The sequence below is a fragment of the Pundamilia nyererei genome, unplaced genomic scaffold, assembly GCF_000239375.1.
Source record: "Pundamilia nyererei isolate P.nyererei 1_Seehausen unplaced genomic scaffold, PunNye1.0 scaffold00023, whole genome shotgun sequence".
NCBI classification, from domain to species: domain Eukaryota; kingdom Metazoa; phylum Chordata; class Actinopteri; order Cichliformes; family Cichlidae; genus Pundamilia; species Pundamilia nyererei.
Window position 1 is genome coordinate 2308082 of NW_005187424.1, and position 27298 is coordinate 2335379.

The 27298-nt window shown below is 42.0% G+C and overlaps 3 protein-coding genes across 5 annotated transcripts in view; 1 reads left to right on the forward strand and 2 right to left on the reverse strand.

The window, feature by feature from the left end:
• The first annotated feature begins 1435 nt into the window (after positions 1-1435).
• On the forward strand, positions 1436-16567 carry bcl6aa (BCL6A transcription repressor a). Of its 3 annotated transcripts, XM_005727170.1 has the most exons (10): positions 1436-1977; positions 8867-8959; positions 12317-12488; positions 12580-12801; positions 12910-13860; positions 14136-14317; positions 14403-14570; positions 14655-14785; positions 15034-15171; positions 15260-16567. In XM_005727170.1, exons 1-10 carry the CDS (start codon positions 1950-1952, stop codon positions 15401-15403), a joined length of 2229 nt encoding a protein of 742 aa, XP_005727227.1. In that variant the 5' UTR covers positions 1436-1949; the 3' UTR covers positions 15404-16567. The 3 variants fall into 3 exon arrangements, with proteins under 3 accessions (XP_005727227.1, XP_005727229.1, XP_005727228.1); XM_005727172.1 differs by lacking the exon at positions 8867-8959; XM_005727171.2 differs by lacking the exons at positions 1436-1977; positions 8867-8959 and adding an exon at positions 10434-10516.
• Positions 16568-17127: 560 nt separating this feature from the next.
• Positions 17128-20827, reverse strand: smx5. Its single transcript, XM_005727173.1, has 5 exons — positions 20751-20827; positions 20490-20557; positions 19160-19190; positions 18987-19046; positions 17128-18244 (listed from the first exon to the last, which is right to left on the reverse strand). Exons 1-5 carry the CDS (start codon positions 20751-20753, stop codon positions 18119-18121), a joined length of 288 nt encoding a protein of 95 aa, XP_005727230.1. The 5' UTR covers positions 20754-20827; the 3' UTR covers positions 17128-18118.
• A 1523-nt stretch (positions 20828-22350) lies between these two features.
• inpp5d (inositol polyphosphate-5-phosphatase D) overlaps positions 22351-27298 on the reverse strand; it is a 17355-nt gene continuing 12407 nt past the window's right edge. Inside the window, exons 20-27 of the mRNA XM_005727174.1 lie at positions 27120-27230; positions 26125-26204; positions 25948-26035; positions 25718-25864; positions 25563-25626; positions 23595-23792; positions 23042-23466; positions 22351-22947 (exon numbers count right to left, since the gene is read on the reverse strand). Coding sequence (XP_005727231.1) covers positions 22916-22947; positions 23042-23466; positions 23595-23792; positions 25563-25626; positions 25718-25864; positions 25948-26035; positions 26125-26204; positions 27120-27230 — 1145 coding nt within the window. The 3' untranslated portion in view covers positions 22351-22915. The remainder of the gene's footprint in view (positions 22948-23041; positions 23467-23594; positions 23793-25562; positions 25627-25717; positions 25865-25947; positions 26036-26124; positions 26205-27119; positions 27231-27298) is intronic.

The following is a 27298-nucleotide window of genomic DNA, read 5'->3' on the forward strand; positions in this document are numbered from 1 at the left end:
GCGTGCGTTACATCGCTGCCAAATAAAACCCAAATATCCCCTATGATTAAGGTCACTCATACACTGCTCAACAGAAGCCATCCTCTTATAAGCCTCAGGGTGGAAGAAGAGGGGGGGTGACCGCTTGGACCTTAGTTAGTCTTGATGTTGTTTTATTGTTTTGTTCCTTCGATGCTGCCCAGGTTCTCTCCGCCTCACTGGGGCTGCCAGTGACAGGAAGAGGACAGTACAGTAATCAAAGTTTTCCTCTGAGTCGGTGTGACCTGTTGTTGGCTTTCATTTGTGTATCACTTAAGAGGCTTAGGCTTCTTCATGGGAAGTTTATCCCTGGATCACAGGGATCTGCAGGGCTCACCGGTCATTTGCCATCAGTATCCCAAGAGCTCAGATTGTTAGGGCTGCTTTATTCTGAAATATGATGGAAATGTGTTGGACTAATTTGGCTTTAGCAGGATTGGCTGAATATTAGTCCACTCATCCAGTGGATTATCCCGTGGCTGCGATGAACGTACTGAACGTGGATAGATCTGTCAAACGCCCAATACAGTATATCTTTTGCTTTTTCTCTGATATTTAGTTTCTTCTGCTCATAGAAGTGCACATTCTGATGTAGCCACGTGACGCCTTTCCATAAAGATGATAGCATTTCTATCCAACACACTGCCTGCAGCTGACATAGTAAAGCTGTGCAGCATGTAATGCTGGTAATGGTAAGAGCTTTGGGAGTTCTTACCCGGTGAGGTGAGCTTATCTGCACAGACAGCATGTGTATTCATTTAATCTGAGTTCAACATCAGGTGTCAAGTACGATTAGAACTGATGCACATGCATTTGGCAAAATGCTTTTAACAGTATGGATTTCGTGCTCACAAGTACCTCATCAAGCACCAGTTGTGTTGTGCTTTTGCCATCAGATGATTACATTTTAATGAGATGCAGATACATTAGTTGCTAGTACCTTATGACAAAAAACAAACAAACAAACAAAAAAACAGTTTAGGATGAATATCAGGGTTTTTCTTACTCCTGTCAGGGCGTTGCTCCCTAATTTTGTCTCCTGCTGAAACATTGCTGACCTTCCTGTTGGGCGTGCCGTGTTGGAGTGACAGCTGGTGTGATGTAATAACACCCCCTCCAGTAGACAAGTTATAAAGAGCAATATCTAGTTCCATGGATTGAGATAAGCTTAGGTAGATTAATGCTCGGGACACTGAAATGTCTGTTGTATAAAAGCTCTGTTTATAAAACAATGTGTCATTGCCCTATATGAAAAACTGATCTGGCAGATGGCCCGAGTTCCTCCATGTTAAAGGCACTGCTAGTCTATGGTTTGTGCTGCTATGGCTTAATGGGATTTAAGACTCTTCATTCAAATGAAATATATATAGAAAACTGGGATTATTTTACAGGCTGTTAATCTCTCTCTCTCTTTTTTTTTTTTTCAAAACTGAGCCTGCCCCACGGTTTTAGCATTCGTGGAAAAGTGGAGCGACTGTGAGTGCTACAATCAATGAACGCTAGAGTGCAGGCGGCCTATCAGCTCAGAGAGCCACAGAGATGCCCTGTGGACCATTTCACTAACGTGAAGCGTGCTCAGTGGATTTGACTCACTTCAGCCCCACTGCCGTGCCTGCCTTTCCAGAAGCGTTCCCATCCTGCTCCACAACGACAGACACGAGGCTTCGCCAGAGCTTCTCCATCACCGACAACTCACCGCTTCGGTGCCCTTTTCCAGCTTCATCCCTTCAAGCTTTGGCTGCTTGCGACTCAGGAGCGAGGCTTTGGTACCGGTCTGCCTCAGCATCCCGGATCATCCAGCTACTTGCCAGACAAATAAAACTCTGGTGAAAACAATTCTTCAAGCTACAGCAGAGGCGCTTCCGGTTCCTTAACTGAGCGTGCAGTTCAAAAATCAGCACTGCCACCTGATTCCCACTACACATCCCATCATGCCTCACTCCTTCCAGCAGAAAAAAGGTGAGTAAAAAATAGAAAAAACTGTGTGCTGCTGCTGGTTAATGAATGACGATTGTAGCTTTGCTGAAAAGGGAAGAAATTATCAGCAAACTTTTAATTAATTGAAATGTATTTGAAATTTCTGAATCTGTTGAATGCTAATTTACTTTTGTCCATCGTACAAGAGACAAAGATATTCCAACAGGTTAAGAAATAACATTACAAGCATATGAAATAGCATTTTAGCATTTTGCTAAGTTATCATTATAAACTAAATTCCTTTGTTGGATCTTCTAATTGTATTTAATTTGGCTTCTGAGGTAGGACGAGCTAACCTGATTGAAACTATTTCCCTTTTATTCATCATTCATAAGTCAAAGTAAGAACATCATACCTCAGCAGGATGGCAGACAGCCAAACACTTTGACAGGAAGGCCAGAAACTGTTTGCTAACACCTGTATTGATAAATTTCCATATATCTTTCATGTCAGTCAGTTAATCTCTGAGATCAAATCAATATACTGCTGAATTGTCTGCGCAGCCACAATATGAACAACCATGCAAAGTAACAAAAAAGGACATACAGTGAGTGCAGGTCATGATAAAACAACTGACATCTGATAAGCAAATGGAAGTACCGACTCCAATAAATAATGCCCTCACAGCTTTTATCTGCAATATGTAAAAACATGTAAAATAGACATTTAGCGCAAGCAAAGATGCGATATGAACAATTTCAGGGACCTTTTTGATTCACTTTTGATTTTCATGCCAAGTGTAGACTCCAAAAATCTTCTCGTGAGTGCACAAAGGACACAGAACAAAACAAAGGTGAGTGGTTTAGATAAATCTATGTTCTGCAAAAGCTAAACTCTTGGGTGTAATGTTTTGTTTTACAGTTAAAAGAACGTTAGTGCTCGGTGCAATCCACACTTTGGTTGGAAAATGTAATTTTCTGTTATGTGGTGATGTGTACTAAGAACTGTTTGTGGTCCCGTGCATGCAGAGCACAGCATCTCTGAGAGTGCAGCAGATATCAAAGGTAGCTGTGTGTGTGATGTAGAGCAGATAACAATTATAAGAATGTGTCGAGCGCAGGATCTGTCACAATATGAACTTCCACCTGGCATTTCCTGGGCTGTGGAGATGCTTTTAATGAAGGCACAAAGGGATGCAGTATATGTTAGTGTTACTAACTTTGAATCAAAAATGCATTCACTGCCAAAAAAAGAGAGCCTTTATTTTGAACTCGATCAAATGGTTAATGAGGTGTGACGCTTATAGGAGCAGATTTTTTTTTCCCAGCAAAAATAATCTGTGGGAGTTTTTCTTTTTTTTTTTCTTTTTTAATCATTCAGAACAAAGAGCTGTCTAGTTTTATATATTAACTGGGTGTGGGTGCTGATGAGGCAGTCAGTGTTGTGAGAAAATGAAACACATTTTGAGAAAACTTGCACATACTTTTTTAAGCTTTGCCTGGAAAAAAAGAGTCATGGCACTTTCTTTGTCTGCATATTAACATTTGAAATGTAAATGTGCATTAATAAATTATGCATGATACTTTCCTTGATATTTTATTTACATTAAATGCTGGAATTATCTTCCACTTGAATCCACGTCAGCACCCAGAGTTTTCTGATTTCTGGGGCTTGGTGGGATTGCTTTCATCCCACGTTTCCACATTGGATTTAAATCCATTTACTGCTTCGACTGGAGGATAGCACATAAAAGCTGATATAAAAATATAACTGTATACAAATACAGGCTGGCAACAATGAATGCGGATGTGGACTCTCGACCAAAACATGAAGGCTAATGTCAAAGCTCCTGTGTTTATAATGAAAGGCGTTTTATATTTGGAACCGCAGTGACTTCCCATATCTGGATTTGAGGTAGTTAAAAATGTATATTAGTCTAACAAGAATTTTACCCAGGACTGCATTCATATTTTAGGAGTTTTCTAGCACAGAAGCAGCAGAGACAAGGAGCTGAAGTGCTGGATGCGTTGAGTGCACTGTTGCTGCTTTGTACGTAGCTCTTGTTGAACTGTGGCCTAGAGCTAGGTGTGTGTAATTCCTGTTTAGCCAGTCCTGTAGACCAGTATCAGCAGTTGGCACTGGATACAGGCGGCTACTTTGACCTGGCAGTGGAAGCAGTGCAACATGTGAGAATTTGATATGGTGGAAATCAAAATTGGGCCGCAGCATGATGGAGTGTGAGGGCAAGAGAGAGGAAAAACCAGCAAAGGCAGAGCTGCAACAGTTAAATGGGGGAGGAGTGGGGGGCGACGTGAGAGCTCAGTCCCCGCTAACAAAACACACTGCTGCGACTGCATCTGTGTGGAGTGAATTTCTACAAACTCATGTTTGCAGCAGTGCTCCCACTGAGTGTTCCCCTTCAGTTTTACTTTTACTTGACAAACGCTTTAGCGTCGCTGTGCAGTGGGAGTGAACATTCAGAACATTCACAAGAATTCAAACTGGTTTAGCAGCTTTGAGCCCGGACCGTTTACATCCCCGCAAACCTGTTGACAGGGGAAGATTCCATCAGCACAGTGGAAATACACTCCAAATATTACCTCTGTTGCCTAAACAGTGAGAACAGCATGGTTGGAATTAATCGTTCTGAACCTGTGCGCTCGGCATTTTTACAAAGGTCTGTTTACAGTGCATCGCTTTTAACACGAGACACTAAAATCACTGGTTGCCATTAGCTGAGACAGCGTGTTTGTGTTTTCTCACTGTGTCACCAAAGAGCTGAACAATGTCTCAATTATGTCCAATCACAGTGTGAAATTAATATGCTGAACTGCAGAAGCAGGTGTTTTCCAGAGACGCAGCACAGCAGTGCTTCCCTACCCACCGCATCCCAATCAGATAAACTTAAGTTACTTTTCTTTCATGCAACATTAAATTTTAATGTGGAATTAACTAAATTGATGTAAAACAGTGGAATTCTGTGCATTTTGATGCCTTTGAGGGGAAAACATTAACCTATGTGCATGTGCAGATTTTTATGTTACAATTCAGCATTTCTTCTCTGATGAGACTCGCATGAGCTCGACTAACTGTAAAACTTATATTCTATACAGCAGATTACCAAAAAGGTGTTCAAATAAAAACAGTTTATTAAGATCAGAACAGGAACAAAAGAAAAACAACCAAATAACTAACACTACTACACTGTAACGCTTCTGTTATATACAGCAAATTACCATACCTTAAATAAGCATTAAAATAATTGTATAATGACAACCAAACAACTGATGTTATTATACTGTACATAATAAATAACCATGACTTTACAGTAAGAAATTACAGCAATTTTATTGGAACATTGAAATGAGTTTAACAGCAACTCAACAACTAGCAGCACTTTAAAGCTCGCATTTTTACACAGCAAATTACTGTCGTTGTTTTATTGAAAGAAAACGTTTTTTGAGATAATAATAGAAATATAGAAATGACATATTATGATACCACAGGACTCATATTCTAGGGAGCAAATAGCTGTAATTTTCTTACAGTAAGACTCAATTGAAAATATAACAGGCCCATTAAAATAATAGTATAATGTGATCAAAACCTGACAATATTGCATGGCACAGCAAATAGTTTTTTTTCTAGTAAGAAGCTGCTTATTGAGGTTATAGTGGGAACATTAAAATAACAGAAAGCCTAAAATGGAGTAGATAACATCTTAGAAGCAGCCAAATGTTGTGTCAGTATTTAACAGGAAGATCTTCTGTTCATTTTGTCAGTGTTTAGGTCAGTTTGCATTCAAAAAGCTGATCTTTTTTATCTATCTGTTTGGGAGTACAGTGGTTATAAATCCAGTGCACATGCCAGAACACACAGACAAAACAAAAATGCTGCGATACGAGAAAGGAGCCTTGAAAAATTTCCAGTGCACTTCCAGCATACCAAGATCTACAGCTTGATGCTAACTAATAGGTGTTGTGACAGTAGAGCAGGAAAGGGGGGTCGATTCAGAGAGATGGTTCTTATTGGATCATTACGGAGGGTGGTGCAAAGAAATAAGACCCACTTGTTTACCATTTGAATCCTTGTGCTAAAGCTGCCTGTCAGAATGCGGATACCTCTATTAAAATACAAAACTGAATCCACATGGAGATGCATAACAAGGCTTTGAAATGTAATGTCTGCAAAAGTTGTTTCCAAATTTAACAACTCCTCATGTGCACATGGAACTCGAACGCTTTGCAGCCCTGGGCGTGTGAAAAAAAATGCAAGCCCTCAGATTGTGAAGATAAGTGAAGATGGTAGAGATTGCCGCATGCTTCCACTATTTATTCTCATGTTCCGTGGAAGAAACTGACCCATCAACCAGCAGATGGCACACTGGCAGGAGACTGTTTTCGGTATGTGTGGAAAATTCCAACAAGTTCGACTCTGCAGACTGCATTCCTGGCTCCTCTCGGCTGGCCTTGAGAAAGTCCTGAATCTACATGCTTTGATATGACTAAATTGGAATTCTGGCCTACCATCACGCCTCTGCTCTGACTATAACCTTAGCATGTAGCTTGCTTAGTGAACTCAAGGTTATCCACATAGGCGCACTGAAGAAACTTGCTCCAAAACTTACTTTTCTTGCAAGTGGAATGATATTTTTGTTTTGGAAATAACACGACAAAAAAAATCTTTCTCAAAGCTTTTCAGGACCTCTGTTGAACAGTGTAAAAAGTACACTGATGACTATTTAGGAAGCACCCTTTGAATAAAATGCATTTGCAAAAATGCTCATGATCGCTTTTTGTCATGAACATATAATAATTGTTCTCCTTTTAGATAAATGTGAACGTCTGCAAGCTCTTTATCTCTGTGATTCTGAGCTGCTGGTAATCTTCCTGTGTGTGTGTGTGTGTGTGTGTGCGCGCGCACGTGCGTTTAACCTTGTCAAGGGGCACCAAAAAGCAACGTTCAAACTCAAGCGTGTGAGTGCAGACACACGCGGCAGTATTGTTGCAAACAGACATGATTTCACGTCACAATATGACTCGTCTGTTAATTAAAAAAGCAAAAGGCAAGATTCTGAGCAACGTGAGCTCATCGTTACCTGCACAGGAAGTCTTCTGAAGTGAATTTATTTATTACACCTCATGTTGCTGTAAATCATGCATGCAGTACGGTGTGTTTACGATCACCTCATCAAACGGAGGATCAAGGAAAACGTACAAATGCATACAATAAGATGTGGAAAACAAACCCTTTTTACTGCCACGCTGCAGTCGTGCCACAATTCAGACCTGCAGTAGTGATTGTGTTTTACAAAGAGAAACTTAGTTGTGGACAAATGCAGAAAGAAAAAAAAATGCTTCTGGGATGCATGGAGTTAAAAAAGTGAAACTCAACAATATAAAAAGAAATTCTTTTAAAGAAAGGAACTAAAAAGACCTCTGTAGCTAACAGCATTATCTGTTTGGTGTTACAGTGCGGTTGCATCATGCCTCTCAGAACAAAACTCCACACTCACATCTTTGCTGACAATGAACACTGAAGTTGGCAGAAATTTGCTGTGAAACGAGACAAAAGTGTGCAGTTTATGAAAAAAAAAGTGAGGCAACCTCCGGGCCTCAGGCTTTTGTCAGTGGGCATTTCTATTCAATGACCTATCATGCTCCAAGTATAGGCAATGATACGGCTTAGAGACGTTTCACATTGTGTCAGAAGTGTACAAGATTTTTTTTTTAAAATGTGCAGCTGTTACCGGTCGGTCAGACTTGAATCACTGTCACAGCCTGTTTATATTGTCTCTGAACGGCGTGGTGCTCAGACAAAGGAGCCGAGACCCAGACGTCACGAACGCTTGTTTAATTGTACAGCCTGAAAGAAGATCAAGGATTAACCGATAAACTGTTCATAACGCGATAATACACTCTCTATCAGTTCAGACGGGGGCATATTGATCAGCCACTCAGCACTGTCTCTCTGTCCTCTGTAAGTGGGTCATTTATTTTTGCTAGGAACTGGTTGAGTAAAAGTTTGCCAAGGATTTGCAGTAATTATCTCTTCCTTCTATAGCCGGGCACAGCATGGGGCCTTGGTAAATTACACATCTCTCTCCGAACTCCTGGATGGTTTATGGCCGTGCATTATGCATAACTGTGCTGGAGCGCCTTAAACATCCCCCAAGTGGATTGAAATAAAGTTGACGCTGCTCTTTGTTTGGAGCTCAACATAGTCTTTATTTGGCAATGCTGAATCGGAGATTGCTGTAAAAGCGCGCGTCTTAATTATTTTGGAGACTTTCCCCCCCCCCCTTTCCCCAATGGTTTGTGAACACCTGGAGTGTTTTTAGTGGGATGCCGGATCCAGATGGGTGGATGCTCGGGCAATCCACGGGGAAATGATGGTTACAGAGTGTGTCGCCATGCAAAGGGTTAATAAAAAAACAAAGAAAGAAGGAAAAGAAAAGGAAACGCAGTTTGTTGTTCGCTGAATTCAGAGGTAAAGGGCTGTGAAAAAGCAATCTGTGGTGTCAGATATTTTAAAACTATTTTCTCTCAGAAAAATTTGACCTGTGGACAGTTAGAAAAAACATGTAAAATAACTCTGAGTTTTATACAAATGCATTAAATTACAAAAATGTAAAAGATAGACTACAAGGCTTTATAAATTAAATACAAATCCACATAACACAGCTGTATGTTCCACTAAAATGGATCTTCAGTCACTCTTTGCCCTTTAATATTTACAGCAAATGCAGATCAGATGCATTATTTGAATATTTAATCAGTGCTACCCACTATATATCTCATAAAACACAAGAGAAACCACAAATGTGAATTACTTGGAGACTTGTGTCTCTTCTTTCGAGGAGACATAAGTCTGTTATTCATTCGACCTAATATTTCCAATAATTACTGTTATTTTGTGTTATATTCTCCAGCTCAGCAAATGCTCCTTCTGTGCCAAGGAGTGAACGGGATGAGAAAAGATGGGGAATCCGTGGTTTGGAATCACCACAAGCAAAGTTTCCAGGGTGAGTCACTGACAGTAAATGCAAGCCCACAAACTCATGAAATGAATAGTACTTTTCAGTTATTGGCATCCCCTAAACGAGACACAGAAGCCAACTATTAGCGAGTAATAAGCGCATAAATTCACACCACTTCTACCCTCGATGTAGGGATGTAACAAATCTACACACTTGGTTCTAGTTTCACGCAGACGCCCAAGTGCTGCTGCTGGTTTCAGAGAGGAAAGCACCAAGTAAAACACACTTCCAGTAGGCTGAGGAGTTTATTCTTGCCCAACTCTGTGAAATGATGCAACAGGGAGTACACATGCCTTAAATTAAAAAAAAAAAAAGTAGAGTGGGGGGAAGAAAATCACAGCAATGCATTTAATTAATTTTCCAGGAATCTTTCACTTTGCATTTAAAGTGTGCACATCACCTGACAGGCATCCTCCCCTTCCCAATTAATCCCAGTAATCCAATCAGAAAAACAGGACAAGTACATGCAGCATGAAACAGAGTACAAGTTCCCCGTCTATAACATTATAATAGCGCCAAAAACACACCACCTATGAGCCTGACATCTCACCTCCTCGCATAATTTAAAAAACGTTATTAAAAATATAAATGCATTCACTCCTGTGCAGTCTTCTTCCTCAGCTCACCTCATGCTTTCTGCAAGTTTCCTACACAATCTCAAAGTTCATTTACCGAAGCTCTCAATTACTAGCAGCTGTTTTAGCGACAATCCGCTCAGATTCACCTGCTTTTAAAGCAAAAACCAAAAGGCAGAGGCAGTGCAAGAAACCGCTATGCGCGCATGAGAATATCACAAGAAAAACTCTCAACCTACCTAGTGAAAAATCTGATTAACTGACAGAAAAAAACCACCCCAAAAACAAAACAAGTGGCATCCACACTGCTCAACAGGCTGCCTACAGTACTTGTGAATAATAAATCTATCGAAGCTTTCCTTTTGCAACAAACCCCGGTGGTGACTCGATGTATTCTCCGTCTATGTGGTCACAGCAAACCTGCAGGAAACCACAAAGAAAAAAGAACCGTGGACATAGAGAGGAGCGAGCCTGTCCGCATGGGCCTAATTAAGAGGGCTGTCTGTGTGCTGTACATGTACGGTCTCTGTGTTAAATGCGACGACGGGCAGCCAAACGATGCGCTGCTTAAGTCATGGAATATAAATTAGTTCTGAGAATTTCGGGGGCCGGGTTTAAGGAACTGGTGACGTCGCCTGCTCGACGTCCTGTGACTGCGGATCGAACCAAAAGGCGGGGGATGTGGCTGCTAAATGTTCAAATTTTTAAAAAATTATACACATTTTTGTGCTTATTTAAACGCTGCTTTTAAGTTTTCTCGCCGTTAGAGCCGCCTTGCGTGAAAATCGGAGGGATATCTGCTCTGGAAACGGGTTGTTTTAACTCGCAGTTCGGGAGGTCCCTCTCCCCTGCCCCGGGAGAGTGGTACGGTCCGGGGCTCAAATTCCGAGAATTGTGCTCGTCTGATTCTTAGAACTGGGGTTCTTAGAAGTGGTGATGCAAGAAGTTTCTAGGAAAGCGCTACCAGGTGATTTTTTAAATTCCATATTATTTTTTTCTGCTTTAATTTGGCGCGAAGTTGTTATGTGTTATTTGTTGCTGCTGTTTTCGACATGTATGCCGGTGCTTTGTGTGCTTGTTGGGCTGTTTGACGGGCTGTGACAGCGCGAGCGGCTGCTGCTCTCAGCCCGGTCGCGCGCTCGCAGTGAGGCGGCGGGGCTGAGAGCGGCGGCCGCCGCTGAGCTCCGGCTCGCGACGCTCGCGCTGACAGCCCGTCCTATCAGGAGGCTGTAGCTACGGCGGGGCTGGATGAGCGTGTGCCGCCCGGAGATCGCGTGAAATCAGGTGTCCGGGCGGTTGCGATCGCTCTTGCCCGGTGATTCACTTTGAGTGGGCTCGCTGCGCTTTCACACGAACTTTGCTGGCAGCGTGGCAGCCGCAGGTTCTCAGCGTTTTTCTTTTTTCCTCCGTAATTTGCTCTAATGGAGCGCAAAGAGCTGCGCACAGCGAGCCCCGCTGTTACCGTAACACTGGAGCGGAAATATTAGAGTTGGAAGGTGTGTGTGTGAGTGTGAGAGAGAGAGCGATTGAGTGTGTGTGTGTGTGTGTGGTTTTTTTCCGCGGCAGAGGCTACAAGTTGTCTCTCATGTTTCCACTGTGACAGCTCGCTGCATGATAACCAAACTACGCCGAGTTGAGAGCTTTTCACCCAGACGTGCGCAGTTTCGGTTGTGCAGTAATTTACGCGCAGTCTGAGACGAGAGACCCGAGAAATGAAAATAAAACTATAGATATTTTTAGATTTAAAAATAAATACAAACGCGTCCTATCACTGAAATGAAGTTTAAAAGCTGTGATACTCCTCGGAGGTTTTCTGTTTCACAGGAGGAGGGGGGGAAGTACTGAAGAAAGTACTTCATGATTGGCCATCAGTCACTTTAAGGTGCATTCTGTTCTGGTTCTATTTTCGGACGTGTCTAGTTACACTGAAGTAAATATCCGGTTATGAGTCCCCTGCCGTCTCGTGAAGCCGGTTCTTCCTTCAGTTAATTAAATGTTAGTTTTTTGCTCTCGTGCAGTAATTGACCCAGAAATGCGCTTAAAGACATGCGCTGCGCAGCGCTGCGGGGCTTCACCGGTTTTACCACAGCAAACAAGTCAAACTCTCACTTAAGTTACCCTCCCAGCTGCACCGGTGTGAGTTTAAAAAAAGTGCCATGGTGAGGACATCTTGCGGATGAATTTAAAATTTGGAGGTTATTTGTGTGCCAACAAAAAGTTTAGAGTAATAACTTAGTCATTTCGCTTTTATTTGTACAGCTGCGAATGCGCTGAAGGAGAGCCCCAACTCTGAGACCACAACGCCCATCTTACAGCTCATTAATGCGTAATGCGCAGGTGTTTGTCTTAAAAATGTACAAGTTTTAATGACCAACATGAACTTTTCTCTTTCTGTGGAGTGTATTTAAACCGTGCACATTTATATCGTCTGGAGGTCTGGATGGTCTTAAAATGCTCACGTGTGCAAAGGAGTTTGTTGCATTGAGCTATTAACCAGAGGTTCAGAGAGAGAAAGTGAGGGGGAGAGAAATGACTCCAAAGAAGAAATTTAAATGTCTAGACAGTGTTTACTTAATAAATGGCGCCGCCTTCTGGTGATGTGCGTGCTGCCTTCGGAGGATCGTCAGTAGCTTGAGCCCAAGTTCATCTACTTGAAGCACACATACTCTTTGTGGCATGGCAGCCAAATACACGAATATTTTATTTAAACTTGCTTTCTTTTTTAAAAATTAGAATAATCTTTATGCTTTTGCCCTTTTTTTTGCAGAACTTGACAAAATGGCTTGCGCAGCAGACAGCTGCATACAGTTCACGCGCCATGCAAGTGATGTTCTGCTCAACCTGAACCGGCTGCGCAGTAGAGATATCCTCACAGATGTCACTATCCTGGTCAACAGGCAGCAGTTTCGTGCACACAAGACCGTTCTCATGGCTTGCAGGTGTGTGAAACTAAAATCGGCGTTTGTGCCGTTCTATTTCTTTTGAACAAGCGACTGATCTTTGCATGTCTGCTCCTTTCGTTTGCTGCAGTGGGCTGTTTTACACTATCTTCACTGACTCCCACAAGTGCAACCTTAGCGCTATCAGTCTGGACCCAAAGGTGGACCCAGAGGGCTTTGCCATCCTGCTAGAGTTTATGTACACCTCCCGTCTCACACTAAAGGAGAGTCTGATCATGGCTATCATGAATACAGCTATCTACTTGCAGATGGACCACGTTGTAGACACCTGCCACAGATTCATCAAATCTAGGTGGGTGGAAGCCAGTTTTGTTTTGTTTGTGTTTTTTAAATTGCTGATAAGAATAAATCCATGGTTATGAATACCTCCATGTTTACGGCATCCTCGTTCTCTTCACAGTGATCCGACTGTCAAGCTGCCTAGAGACGAGTTTCTGGTCAGTCCCTTGGTTTTACCTCAGGATGTCCATGCTTACAGAGCCCATGATGTTGTTGACAGTTTGCACAGCCGTGTAGCTCCGTTCAGGGACGGGAGACACTACGGTTCAAACATGTTCAGCGGGGTCAGCACCCCCAGCAACTACCATCTCTACGGGCAGTTTCCCATGCCAGGATTCCCCTTCCCCCTCTGCAAGCTGGCCGATACCAAAAATGCTTTTGCTGACCTCTCAAAGAGCAGCATCCACCACAAGCACTGTCCTCCGCATGACAGCGGCATCAGGGCAGACTACAGCAGAGCCATTGGCACAAACTCCTCCGGCATCATTCACTCCACCACCTATGCTTCCAGGGAGGTAGTGAGAGACGATGAGATGAGGAAAGAGAGCCACGAGGGGGTCAGCCAGTCTGTCGGTTTCAGCACAAGGAAGCGTGCATTTCCCATGTTGTCCCTTGAGCACCAGAAAGACTTGGGCAAAGAGCACGCTCCTCAGGCCGAGGAAGATCTCATCCATCAGCACTATCCCCTGGGAATCTCCGCTGGACGCAAGAGCCTCATGAGCAGCCCGCAGAGCCCCCTCAAATCAGACTGCCAGCCCAACTCCCCGACAGAGTCCAGCAGCAGCAAGAACGCCAGCCTCTCCCAAGCTGCTGGAGCGCAAACGCCACAAGGCACGCAGGACCCCAAAGCTCGCAACTGGAAGAAGTACAAGTTCATTGTGCTGAATCAGAGCGCCAAGGAGGACAAGGTGGGGTTAAGGGATCCTGGGCTTCACTCACCTCAACGCCTTGCCCTGCAACCCTACCTCCACCCCAACGACTCGGAGAACCTCGACCCACAAACGACGAGCAAGAGCAACAGCGAGGATCTACCAGTACCCCAGGCTAGTCGTCTCAACAACATCATTAACAGGTGGGTTTTTGTTTGACACGTACACATCTGCATGCTTTAAACAAAACAAGGAAATGTATAGTTGAGGTGATGACACACTGGGCAGATTTTAAGATTCTTAATGAGCACATAAAATTTCTTTTTATTATAAGAAAAAACAGGCATGAAGTGAAATTCAGTGTTTGTAAATATCAGGCAGGATAGTTGTAGGATTTTTATTTTTGTAATAAAATTTATGTTGGAAGAATCTGATTTGAAATGTCTGACTGGATTAGTTTTCGATTTTGTGTCTGCAGTGCGCTTGAGGGGTCTCTGAGGAATGGCGATGGCCACCCTCCACACTACCTGAACCGCCTCACATGCTCGTCCTGTGGCTCCCAGTCCCCGCAGCACTCGGAAGTCTGTCCCAACCACTCCAGGTCCCGTCTATCAGAGGAAATGTCAGAGCTTCATTCAGAATATTCAGACTCCAGCTGTGGTGAGTTTGAGATTTCTTTTCACCTCCAAAATGAATCTGAGCGCTTTCGGAGCACAAGTCAACATCAGATTTTTCTCTTAAACAGAAAACGGCACGTTCTTCTGTAACGAATGCGACTCCAAATTTGCTGAAGACGAAGCTTTGAAACAACACATGCTTCAAGTACACAGCGACAAGCCATACAAGTGCGACCGCTGCCAGGCTGCTTTCCGCTACAAGGGCAACCTGGCCAGCCACAAGACTGTCCACACAGGTAAAAGCAATTCACGAGTCTCATTTATCTAACTCATCGGCTTTAGGGGCTGCTGAAATCTAAAGGGCTGCTTCTTGTTTTCAGGAGAGAAGCCGTATCGCTGTAATATCTGTGGTGCTCAGTTCAACAGACCAGCTAACCTCAAGACTCACACTCGCATCCACTCAGGAGAGAAGCCATACAAATGTGAGACGTGTGGAGCTCGTTTTGTACAGGTAATTATGCCCTTACATTATTTTATTTTATTTTTTTAAACTCAAGAGTGTCTTACAAAAAATGTTCCCTCTCTATTGTATTATCAGCTAACCGTGCTAATGCTCGAATCTGAGCTGTAATTATGGGCAGCTGTAATTATATTTAGCTCGACAGGAGTGCCCATAGACGTGCTGATATAAAACATGCGATGTCTGAAAAGTTTAATTTAAGTTTCACTCCCACTTTTTTTCTTTTTTTTTCCTTCAAGGTTGCTCATCTGCGCGCTCATGTGCTGATCCACACGGGCGAGAAGCCATACCCATGCGAGATCTGTGGAACCCGCTTCCGTCACCTGCAGACGCTGAAGAGCCACCTCCGCATACACACAGGCGAAAAGCCCTACCATGTAAGAATGATACTTCAAAGTTAGGAACCTCCTGAGTCGAGTCCAACCAAAGCGAGTGAAAATAACGCCGCTGCGCTTTCTTTTTCAGTGTGAAAAATGCAACTTGCACTTCCGCCACAAGAGCCAGCTACGGCTGCATCTTCGACAGAAGCACGGCGCCATCACTAACACAAAGATCCAGTACCGTATGTCCACAGTAGACATGCCCACTGACTTGACGAAAGCATGCTGAGCCAGATGAAGGAAGCAGCTTAAAGGAGGCAATCTTGACCTTGGCATTTATGAACCCCAACTTGTACAATCATCCAAAATTGTAGTGCCACACTGTGTTTATTAGACATGTAAATTGGCTGCGTATGCCATTCTAAACGGGTTTCCACTACATGTGAACGTAGAGCCACATGGCGTCTTAGTCACTTTATTGTTTCTATATAGATATAAATATATATATATGTATGTGGGGAGTGTTTTTAAGCTTCGAAGGTACGTATATAAAAAGCTTTATTTTGTTGAGAAGGATGGAATGTAAACAATCAGTTTTTTTGAAAAAAACAGTATTTTATATCAGAGAACTTACTTTTCTGAAAGTATTGAAAATTTTGACGGGTGGTACATATATTTTAAGATAATGGGATTTGCGGCTGTATAGAGTTGTCTATACATGATTTTTATGTAGATGTACGTACATGTTGTCAAGTTGCCATATTCACGTGAGCGGGGAATTAAAAAATAAATAATTGGATTTGGTGTAAAACATATCAGATGTCTGCTGCTGTCTGAGGATGTGCATGAGGTACTCTCTAACCGGTGTCGGGTTCTGGCGTGCACGAAGTGGGCAACTGCATAAATATTGTGACATATTGTGTAATTATATCCGTAGGATTGCTCTCTGCGGGCAGAGCCAATCTAAGTGTTGAAATGCATTTCAAGGTACTGCTTTGTAACGACCAAGAAAAACATTTTGCTTCAAATGTATTCGTATAGGTGTGACTTCTGTTGGTTGATTTGTTTTTCATAAGTGAAGGTTTACAGTTTTGCTCATTGTTCTAGATCCTACGGTAAAAGTCGTGTAAATGTCGAGGTTTTTTGTTTTTGTAGATACACTGTGTATTCAATGTGCCTTTCTCTATGGTGACTGAATTCCTCTCCATTCAGCCCAGCTCTGTTAAGGTACAACTCAAGGACGCCACTTGTCCTAGATCCCTGTTTGTGTGTGAGCGTGTGAGTGTATATTTTTAAATGCTCGTCACCAACCTTTGAACGTGCAGACTCATCATTGTAAATCTTCAGGACTTGTTTTCGGATTGGATTTTTTTTTTTTTTTTAACTGCATTAAAATTATTGTACAACGTTATAGATGTATGAATGTAAAATAAAGGTATTGGATTTCTATGTATTAACTCAAAGAGTGAGCGCTTTATTTTCTTTCACGTTGTGTTCATGAGGAATGTCCCTCGATCTACGGGCACAGATTTGACTGGTGTTCCTGAAACACTGGGCTGAAATTGGATGGCGAGGATGGCAGTAAACTTAATCGAAAGTATTCACCGTGGCTTTTTCACTCAGTTTTCATGTAACATTTCAAACGATTGTACCTTCCACTCTGGTTACAGCCACAGACTCGAACAAAGAGATTGAAGAGATGATTTCAACCTTGTTTTTGGCTTTTGAACTCTTCTAAATATCCGCGTATTATTAGGGACGGCTCAGCCAGATCTTTCCATCTAAAACCAAGGAAAAAATAAAAGCTGTCAATAACTGAAACACTAACTTACCCCTGACACTTTCACTGTTTAACTCTGAAAGTGAACGAGTCGCTGGATGTTTCTGTGCTATAGTCATTTTTTAAAAAGTTAACTTCTGCCATAAATTCATTAGTACTGTATACCTCTCGTGCAAGCTTTTACTGGAATTAGGCCATTGGTGTTGGTGGTGCAAGGATCAGAGGAAGCTGTATGGGAATATGCTTTAATTTGATTGTAATTTCCCAGTTGTAATCACTAGTTTGATACTCCTATGAAAAACAGCAGACGGACAGAAACAGACGTACTGCTGCAGGAAGCTTGATGCCCAAAATGCTGAAGAAAACAGCAACAGCATGAAGGAGATCAGACAGGCCAACTCCTTTTTGCATAATTGTTTTTTTTTGTTTTTTTTTTTTAAATGACCATTAATGACATTTGAACATCTCACAGCATGAAAGCCATTAAAGTATTCTTCTGTAAAATGTAACAGGCTCATTTCAGTCAGCTCGGTAGCTGGAAGGACAGATCACAGCCTGCAGTAGTTTAATGTCTGCGACATGGAGTAACAGAAACAAGCACCGGTACCCTGGATGTTTGACCACTTTGATTATTCGCTGGAAAAAAAACTTCAAAAAAATTTTGGCTTTAAATTGTGCCGCTTTGAGTAGGTCAAAAAATTTTTGGCTGCGGTTTTTAAAGCACAGCTTAAATGTGATCGTCAGCCCTGAAAATCTGACGTGGACACTCCAGTACTCAAAAATACTGGAATAGAAAAACAGTTCTTCAGCAGCAAAAACTCAAATCCTCCAACATGTCACCAAGATCATCCTAAAAAAAATAAATCACAAATGTCATGAAAATATAAATAAAATAATGTTTATTTCCAAGAGGCATAAAAAAGCCACAACTTGATAAGCAAAGCGTGCCTGTTATCATCAACATGAACACCACAGCAGGTTTCCTCTCCGGACTCTCTGATTAGTTTATTTCTATATAAAACCAAAAAAAGGGATCAAACGACGACATCTAAACCGTCTGTGAGGTTAAAAAAAAATAACAAGAAAGCAAAAACTGCAAATGATTGATCCCCAGTGTCAAAGACACATTTTCAGAGACAAAGAGAGGCTGCACAAACTTAACCTAAAACCAGAACTACCCATTCATTGTTCCCCTTACCCCCCACCCCCCGTCCCGCAGCCCCGTCACTGCTTCTGCTGCATGGCTTCTTTCCGTGCAGCGTCCTGCAGCAGCTGAGTGTCCACTTCGTCTGCCGGCAGCTGAACGTAACGGACCACCGATCCACGGATGAAGCAGTTTTTCACAGACAGCTGCAGCAAATGAAAACAGTGTGAAGACAGACAGCCGTCACTCGGTGCTGGAGCTGCTGGTGAGCTTTAAGGAGTGCACATTCAAGGCCTTTTCTAATGTCCGAACTCTGATTTTATGCAACTTTTAAATAAGGAGCTAAAGTTTACACTTATGTTCTTGATGCTGTATTATAACAACAACAACACGGGGAAAAATATCTAACTTTAGTTTTTCCTCTTGACCTCATTAAAAACTGAGCAGCAGCAAATGGAGCTCACATACATGATGAAAACAAAGATGGAAATCTTGAAAGCTTTGTGTATAATAGATGAAAAACACAATCAATGTAAAAGATATTTGTGTAAACATATTTGTATAACTCGAGAGGAGCTGTTGTCTGTGTGTCTTTTTTGGGGGGGATAACTGAGCCCCTAATTATTTATCATGCATCATTCTGTGTGGAAAACAGAAGTCCTGTGCAAATTTTCACCGCTGGAATATTCATCTAATCAAAAGATTCATCAGGTAGAAGGGCAGCATCTCTACATTCTCACATACAGCAGCAGAGAATGTAGTTTCTTTTACTGGTTGTACAGACCTCTGTAGCAGAACCTTAAAAACCTTGTAAGTACACTGCAACAGCCTTTTTTTCTGTACACTGTAAAACCGTAAACTCCTGTTTAGCAGCGACAGCCTCATCTGTTTCTGTAGTCTTTTTTCCCCCTGTATGAAATGTGGAAAGTCTCCAGAAGCAAAACTTACCATGTGTGGATATTTCTCCGGATCTGTGACGCTGATGTCTGTGAGCTTGATGTTCAGGTACTGAAACACGCAAGCAGAGGACAGCGATGTGAAAACGGCATTTTAGTGAGCAATCGTGCAGAAATTTAAAAACTGAACAGCTTCCGTTTGAAAACAAATGAATTATTTCCAACCTGGTCAACAGAATGAAGCGTTCCACAGATGCTGAGGAGAGAAACACACACATTCATGAACATGACTCTGTTCACAAATACAAACCAAAATTGCTCAATTGATCTTTAGATTATGAGGCTTGGGAACAGCTCATCGGTATTTGGGTGGAATTTACAGTCAGGTGTGCCCAGGTGAAGCAAACACGACTTCTGAGGTTTTCTTTCTGACCTCAGGATTTCCATGCCAGTTATTGATTAATTTATGGGTATTTAAACATTTATTTCCACAGGTCTGGGTGGTGAAACAATAAGAATTATCACCAAAATATAATATTCAGTAATTTGCACATATTTTAGAAGCTGTACTGGAAACGACAGGCAGCAGCACAAACCTGTTGTTTTATTTTAAAACCGTCATTACTGACAGGCATCAGGACCCTGCTCCAGAGTTTAACTCTGAGAAGGGAACAGTTTGTGTTCAAGAAAGTCTCATTGTAATTTGTTCAATCAGAAAGCTCTGATACCACCACTGCAACACGGAAACAAAGCAGACAGGTTTGTGACTCTGATCTCACAAAACATTTTATTCCGCTTCACTTTTATCCGACATACAGAAGTTGAAGTAATGTTAAAACAAATGTAATTATGCGGCTGTGACCTGACAGGCTGCAACCTGGATTCAAAATCTTGCTTTAAGCTACGTTTAGTCCAGTTTCAATCCTGTTTGAAGACACTTCAGATTTTATTCAGAAAACCCCCCCACATCATCTCCAACAAGAAGTCAACCACGACAATCATTTCATCAGTGGTCGTCAGTGTGACCAGTTACAAGAAATAAAACGTTCTGTGTTTTATGTCGACAGTTTCATGCAGATTAGTTCCATTTAAGCAGTGACAGCTACGGTAATACGTAATAAATATTTCAGTGCTGAGCTCATAATAGAGACTCAGAGCCCACTGATCGCTGTCTAAGGCCTTTCACTGATGACTGATTGCAGAAGTGCGTAACATAACGAACTAACCTGGAACTCTAACCTCACAAACTGAACAACCACAGAGTAAAACACACAGGAAATGTTGTTAGCTTGACTTTCTGAGAATGTGTATGACTGAGAGTGAGCTGTTTGTGTTGGAATATTATTGCAGAATGCAATAAAACGGAACTAAAGCTGAGAAGTATTAAAAACTGCTGCAATGAAATGAAAACTAATAAAAAAAAAATCAATATTCAAATTGTGACTGTAGGAGCGCTGCTGCGACTATTAACGAAGCTCCAAACAGCAATCGCCGACCAAACAACACAGGCCGGAAAACAGCAGGTTATGTGAGCGAATTGAACACGAATACTAACCTCAGGTCATTTTTGAGCTCCACCACGACGTCCTTCCCCACCAGCGACTTGAAAAACGAGTAAAAAAGCTGCGGAGCAGAAACACATGCTAACGTTAGCTGCACGGTTAGCGTGGCGGTGGGTTGTTTTGTTTTTTTTAAAGCTGAAAGAATAAAGGTTAGAGAGAAACACCGAGGTGTGCTCGGGTCAGAGGCTCTCTCCTGCCGCACCTATCTGCTATAAACTCTACAGAAAAGTCATAATTTCATCGTGATTCCTTACCATTCTTACTGCTGCCCTCTCCTAGCGGCGCGTCGCCTGTCGATGACGTAGCAAACCCTTAATATTCCTGAGAAACACCAGGGTGTAATTACTAAAGTTCGCCACACAGAGGCGACAGAGCTAAGCTCAACGTTCATGCATGGGAAACGTTGCTTGCACAGTTGTTTATCTAATTGACTTAATTTTATTGAGATTTCCCCCAAAATACATTAATAAATAAATAAATAAATAAAAACTTCATATGAAAATATATTTCAGTGAAATAAAATAAAATATAATTTAAAGAGACAATAATTTAAAAAAGTTTAACACTGTCAGCTGACATTAACAAAATGCTTATGAAAAATACAAACACTTTTCTTTTTCTGGTGCAACCAAAGAATAAATAAATATATGTTGGAAGTTTATAATTAATGCATCCAAAGTTTCAAATTACATCTTCTAGGAGAGGGTGTGGGTCCTTAATTTAAAAAAACAAAACAAAACACGAACTTAATAAAAACGACTTTTAAATTATATTTATTTATTTTATTTAGCAGAAAAAAATGCACAATGCAAAGACAGCTGGTACCATAGTCGCTGTAATTACATTTCTGTAATTATGAATTTGTTTGTCTGTAATTTGTTTTTTCAGAATTTATTTGTATTTTTCCTTGAACTTTGTCATTTTGGGATTTTTGTTTTCAACTACAGACAGTTACTGTATAACATGAAAGGTAAGGAAAACCATGATAGGGCCTTCTAATTCTCAAATTCTCAGGGTGGAAAACTCAGCAACCGCTGGTGTTATTTCAGTCATATTTTAAAGTCAACATATGTGTAAAATATTTGCAGTGGAGTACATTCACACACTTGGACTTCATCAGAGACTTTGCTCTTTTCTCCTCAGCCAGTTCCAAAAGAGTTACCAACTAAACCAACAGAACTGGCTAGGATGTTAGCCTCAACATCTACACCAAGAAAACACAGCCAATGTACACCAACGCATGTCTTCAACCATGTCTATAACTATTGGTGACTATTCCCCAAATATGCAGCATCTTCCAGCCAAACAAATACTCAAACATGGAGCTGCACAGAAGAACTGGGGTGTGTAAACATGTGTCATGAAATAAAGATGAGTTTTAAGGTGGGTAGAACATGTAGTAAGCATGACCCTTTGATGGAAAGAGGAAGAAAGGCTGATCAGAGATGAGTGTGCTGGCTGAGCTACAATAGCTGGGTCTCTGATGGGAACAGGAGCAAAGGCAGAGGCACAAAAGCGAGATGGGTGGAGGTTACAGGCTGCAGCCTTACGACAATGAAGAGGCGTAGTAGTAGAAGCAGTTTGTACTAAAAGTGCACATCAGGAACTGTGCCACCTCACCTTTTTAGTCATGATTAAAGAGAAAATGTAGATGTATTTCCAATAACACCAAGCCAGAAAGTCCCCTTGAATAAATTGCAAGTCTCAGACTGCCTGCAGTTCCTTTAGGGACCAGCAGATGGAGGCAAATCACTGCAGTGTGACCGGTCTGGTCCTCGCAGCAGATTGTAGCGGCCTACACTCCAAGTTTTAAAAGCAGTCATTTGTGACGTGACATAAAACACACACACAACATGTAATTCAAGCTTTAATATTGGAATTCATTGGAGCATCATTTGCACATATTAAAGGCAAACATGTCTGTGCAAGATAATACTGTGCGGTAAACATTCATCAGCTACTGTATAGTGTAAAAACTCCAAATGAAATGTAACAGTTAATTTAGAAGCAGGTTTCAGGTTCAAACTTACGTTCCAATGCGAGCTTTGCAGAAATCCAAGAAACTAAAAAATGAGTTTACATACATTTGAAGGCTGAGTTAGACACTGGTACACCCATTTAATGTCTCACTAGCACTCAGATAAGTAGATAACTAAGCTAACTACAAGCTAGTTAGCTTAGCTTAGCATAAAGACTGGAAATAAAGGGGAACTGCTAGCCCGGCTCAGTCTAACTTACAAAGTGAGTTTTTGAGGATGACAGGCAGATGAATTTTTTAGACCTTTGGACAGGTGCAAAGCTAAGCCTACTGACTTCTCTATGATGACAGCACAGATATGTGATTGTCCTCTAAAATGAGAGACAAGGGTTTTTTAAAAATATTTCCAGAAATGCAGCCAGGAAGCTGTACCTCTCAGTCTCACTTCACAGGGCGACCCGTCTTGGAAACGTCTGGATGCACAAAAAAAGACAAAGAGATGTCATTTAGTGTATTATAGCTGTCTGGAAACCTGAGTAGGTTCCTTGCTGTCTTTGCGAGACTCACCAGGTCTTCCTGGTGGTCTGTGTTTGCTGGTGAGCTCTGAGGTGTCTCTGTAGTCTCTTGGTTTGGGGGTCTGGGGCTCTGGCACACCCGGTCGGGACTTAGCAGGCAAAGGAGGGCGGTTTAGGCCCATCCCGCCTTCTGAGCGTGAGGGCACCACTGGTTTCTTTTGTGATGGGGGATGCAGGCTGACTGGTGTTGGAGGCTGAGGTTTGTTCTCAGAGCAGGTGAAGGAGCGGTTGCGTGGGGTGGGCACCGGAGGGCGATCGGTATCTCCATCTGCTGTTTTGGAGGATCCAAATAGCACATCTGGGGGTATGAGAAGGTCCTTCTGTTGTTGGTCTTGGTCTTTAGACCGACCATGTGATTTGGTCACTGAACCATACAACGGGTTGTCAAACATCTCTGACGTCTTTCCGTTCTCACCCCTGTCAGAGAAATCATAAGTTAATGACATCGGTTTCATTTTCTATAGAATCAGATCAGATAAAGGTTTAGAGGTATTTTTAGAAATGAAACTGAAGTGTCTTCAAACCAGAAAGAGGCTAACACTTACACAGAAGCAGGCTTTCCCGTGGGGCTGCGTGTGCTCACATCGTAACCCTTCTTTGGCTCTTTTCCGGCTTGTCCACCACAGGGAACATTTCGCGGTGGCATGCTGTAACTCCAGCCTTTATCTATCACATTCCCACCTCTGAATGACACTCCCATGTAATTGGGGTTAGAAATATCATGTGGTTGGTTGCTACAAGACCTGTTAACCAGAAAAAAGAAGAAGAAAAGAAAAGAAAAATCACACTGAGTAGTTTTGATGGTCCAAACCAGCAATCAAAATTAATCAGGCAACAGAAAAACTTGAATCGCAGTCTCATAGCTGCGATTTATGCCACCAGCATGACAGTGGATTGTTTTGCTTCTCTTAACTTTGATTCACCTTCTCCCCAGAGCACACTCCGTCTCTCCAGCATCTCTTCCACCTGCTCCCAGCTCTCACTAAAGATCACAGTCTTATCTGCAAATATCACGTATACAACGACCGCCTGACCTCATCTGTCAGCCTCTCCATCAGCACTGCAAACAAGAAGGAGCTCAGAGCTGATCTATGATGTAATCCCACCCCCACCATGAGCCCATCAGTACCACAGTTCCTGTCTTGGCACCCTATCATCAGCCTATCATATTCTCTGATCCGCAAAGGCACAGTGCAGCTCGCCCTGACCTTCCCATCCACACTTCTCCATCAACATCTTAAAACAAACATCCCATCTGTAGAGCTCTTTCTCAGCATGAAGCTGCTGTTGCTCACTGATCATCGCCTCTTTTCTTAACTAGCTTCAACAACTTTCTCCCTTATCTTCATGGTATGGCACATCATCTTTATCCCCCTGTAGATAGAGATCTGCACGTCACCCTTGTTCTTGAAAATTGGTGCTGGTTAACCTCTTCTCCCTTCCTCGGTCATTCTCTCACTTTGCAGGATGATGTGAAACAATCTGGTGAGAAAGTCCCCTGTCCTCCATCTTCACACCTCCACAGCTATGTCATCAGGACCAAAGGATACGTCCAACACCTTCCTAGAAGTTTCCCTCACTACTTCTTCATTACTCTACTTTTCCAGTCATTTGTAACTCTTCCCTACCACCCAGAGCCTGTCTCAACTCCAGCCTGAACTCTACGCATAATTCTTCCACCATTTAATCCCTAGCCCTGTCTTCACTTACTTCCTCTTCTTGATTTTCAAAGTCATCCTACAGCCACCCATCAGATGATTGTTAGAAAACAGCAATATATGATGTCCCGTATATCGCAAAGATTCAAAAGTATTAAAAATGGATCAACTTCCGTGCAACAGGCTCATCTATGTCACAAAACTTTCTCCCACAGTCATATTTTAACACTTGTAAGTGTGGTTTATGGCTGTAAATTCAATTTAAACTCCGGTGTGCACATGTTCCATATGATAGTCTTTACAGATGGACATTGACCAAACATTTTCAGGTTCTGAAGAGGTTTTTCAAACTCTTTGAATGACTTTAATCACAGAGGGCGATCATAAGCTACACAAAAATGTTGACCATATTAGACCTATCCCACAGGGTGATTAGAGAAATTAACCATATTACACTTTTTGAAGCTTTCTCAAAGCTTTGTCAAAGAAAGACATCGAACTGGTGATGCTCCAAGTCAGGTACAGAAAAAAAAATCTGTGCTGAATAAAACTTTGACTTTTTGCCAGTGTGTGTAAAACTCATTTGTTTGCAGAGGTTAAATATGTTTTTCAGCCATAGCACATCTCCTGCTCTTATGAAGTTATGATGGGTTAAAAATGCTGGAAAAATCTTCACAGCAAAAAGATACATTTCTGCATGACTTCATTCAATAAATTGAAGTTATTTTCCTGAAATAAAACAACAGATTTTGAGGGTGAGAATGTTTTTCGGATGTGGTTGATTTTATACGTAACGAGCCATGACAGAACATGAGGGAATGCATAACAGGTTCACAAAACCCCCCCAAATCTTACTTATTGAGGTCTCCAGATTTGCCTTTTGAGGCGATGGGGTCATCCCTTTCAATTTTGATGAAATCTGAAAAAACAACCAAAATGAGAACAAAGCTTCAAGAACCGAAGAAGAAAAAAATCGAACAAATACGTCCTGTGTCGAAGCTCAGCCTCACCGTATAGCTTCTCGGTGGGCTTGCCCTCAGAGGTGCGTAGCTGGATGCCACCTGTCAGTGTTCCCGTCTTCTCCCCGTGGTGAGTCAGTGTGATCTGAAACTCGGTGTAGCTGATCTCAGCGGCTCGCAGCGCGACACAGCCCTCTCCTTTAGGGATAACACACCAGCAAACTGTAAGTGCTGCTGAGCCCACCGTATCCAAATTACAAGCTGTAATGCGAGCTCATTACCGTACGACTCGTCGCTGTCCGTCGACTTCACGCATATCAGGATGTGCTGGTCCAGAAGGTACTCAGGGTCAGAGATGATAGGGGTCAGCTTTAAAAGACAGAAACAATGACTATGAATAACGACTGACTGATGCCATAACTAAGTAGTGTGTGCTGTGAGCTGTGTCTGTGGTTTACCTCTACTTGGTTGCCAAACCAAACTTTTATAGACCCATCGGAGTGCTCGCTGTTCTCTCCCTCTGTAGTCTTTACAGTTTCTGTTGGAAATGCTTGCTTTTAGTCATTGTAGCCCGTTTGATGAGACACTTCACCCAATATTCATGCATACATACATGCATGCTCTGGCCTGCAGTGCTGTTTATTCATATTGATAGTTTTTGGTGTAACCTTTTTCCCTTTGTTTTGAGAAGTCTACTGCAAAGATCTTGGCTGTGCATGACATCAGTAAGAGTAGATAACATATAATCTCAGGCACAGCGAAGGTGGGCTTCAAGGTTAAAACAGTTCATTTCAAGCATGAATAAAATATAAATAAATAAATAAATAAAAATTTAAAAAATTAAAAGATTATTTTGCATTGTGAACAATGCAAAGCTCCTCTAGTAGAGTCCCAGAATAAGAGCATGGAACTGGAAAGGAGAGGAATTGGTCTACTTTAAATAGAGTAAGCAGTTTAATGTAGGAAGTATTTTCTCTCTAGTGTCTACACACATCGACCAGAAGAAGTGTGCAGCTAGCTGACACGGCAGTATTAATGTTTACATCCTGTCACACTGTGAGCAGCGGCTTCTCGGCACGGGTAGGTGCACACTGATTTCTGCACAGTGGTACTACGAGTGGGTGTAGCTCACCAAAGAGAAAACAACTCCCAGGAGAATTGTCTCACAGCCAGGCTTGTGGGGGATTTTTGAGTAATAAAGTTGTGGTTTCAGGAAAGTGTATTTGTCACCTGGTGGCAGGATTCTTTGTATTTTTACAGATTTGAGTGTTTAGTGTTTGCTTTTTCAATTTGTTTCCCTTTGAGTGCCATCAGTGTCCATTGCATTCTGACTGTGACTCATAGACAGCACTTACAGTCCAGAGGAAGCATGATTTTTATGTGATTTTGAGGCAAACTGTTCCTTTAAAGCAGAATCTAATGAGATGCGGTCAATCAGAAAGAGGAAACCTACTCTCCAAGAAACTGGAATGGAATTCGATGAAGAACTTGGTCTTCGATTTTGTCGACAAGATGGCCACACAGTTCATGATCTGAATTCCACCAGGAGGCGCACTGCTGGGATCTGAAAAATAAAAGCGGCATCAGACTGCGGCTATTGAGCGGACTCATCTGTGGCGTAGGTTGGGTGGG

Excerpts from the sequence above, each read along its gene's own strand:
- smx5 (XM_005727173.1), bottom strand. Across the intron at positions 19,191-20,489 it reads GAGCTCAAAAATGACCTGAG|CATCTGTGGAACGCTTCATT; the intron begins GTTAGTATTCGT and ends TTCTCTCCTCAG. Across the intron at positions 19,047-19,159 it reads CGCTTCATTCTGTTGACCAG|TACCTGAACATCAAGCTCAC; the intron begins GTTGGAAATAAT and ends TGCGTGTTTCAG.
- bcl6aa (XM_005727170.1), top strand. The coding sequence starts at position 1,950 with ATGCCTCACTCCTTCCAGCAGAAAAAAG. Across the intron at positions 8,960-12,316 it reads CCACAAGCAAAGTTTCCAGG|AACTTGACAAAATGGCTTGC; the intron begins GTGAGTCACTGA and ends TTTTTTTTGCAG. Across the intron at positions 13,861-14,135 it reads CTCAACAACATCATTAACAG|TGCGCTTGAGGGGTCTCTGA; the intron begins GTGGGTTTTTGT and ends TTGTGTCTGCAG.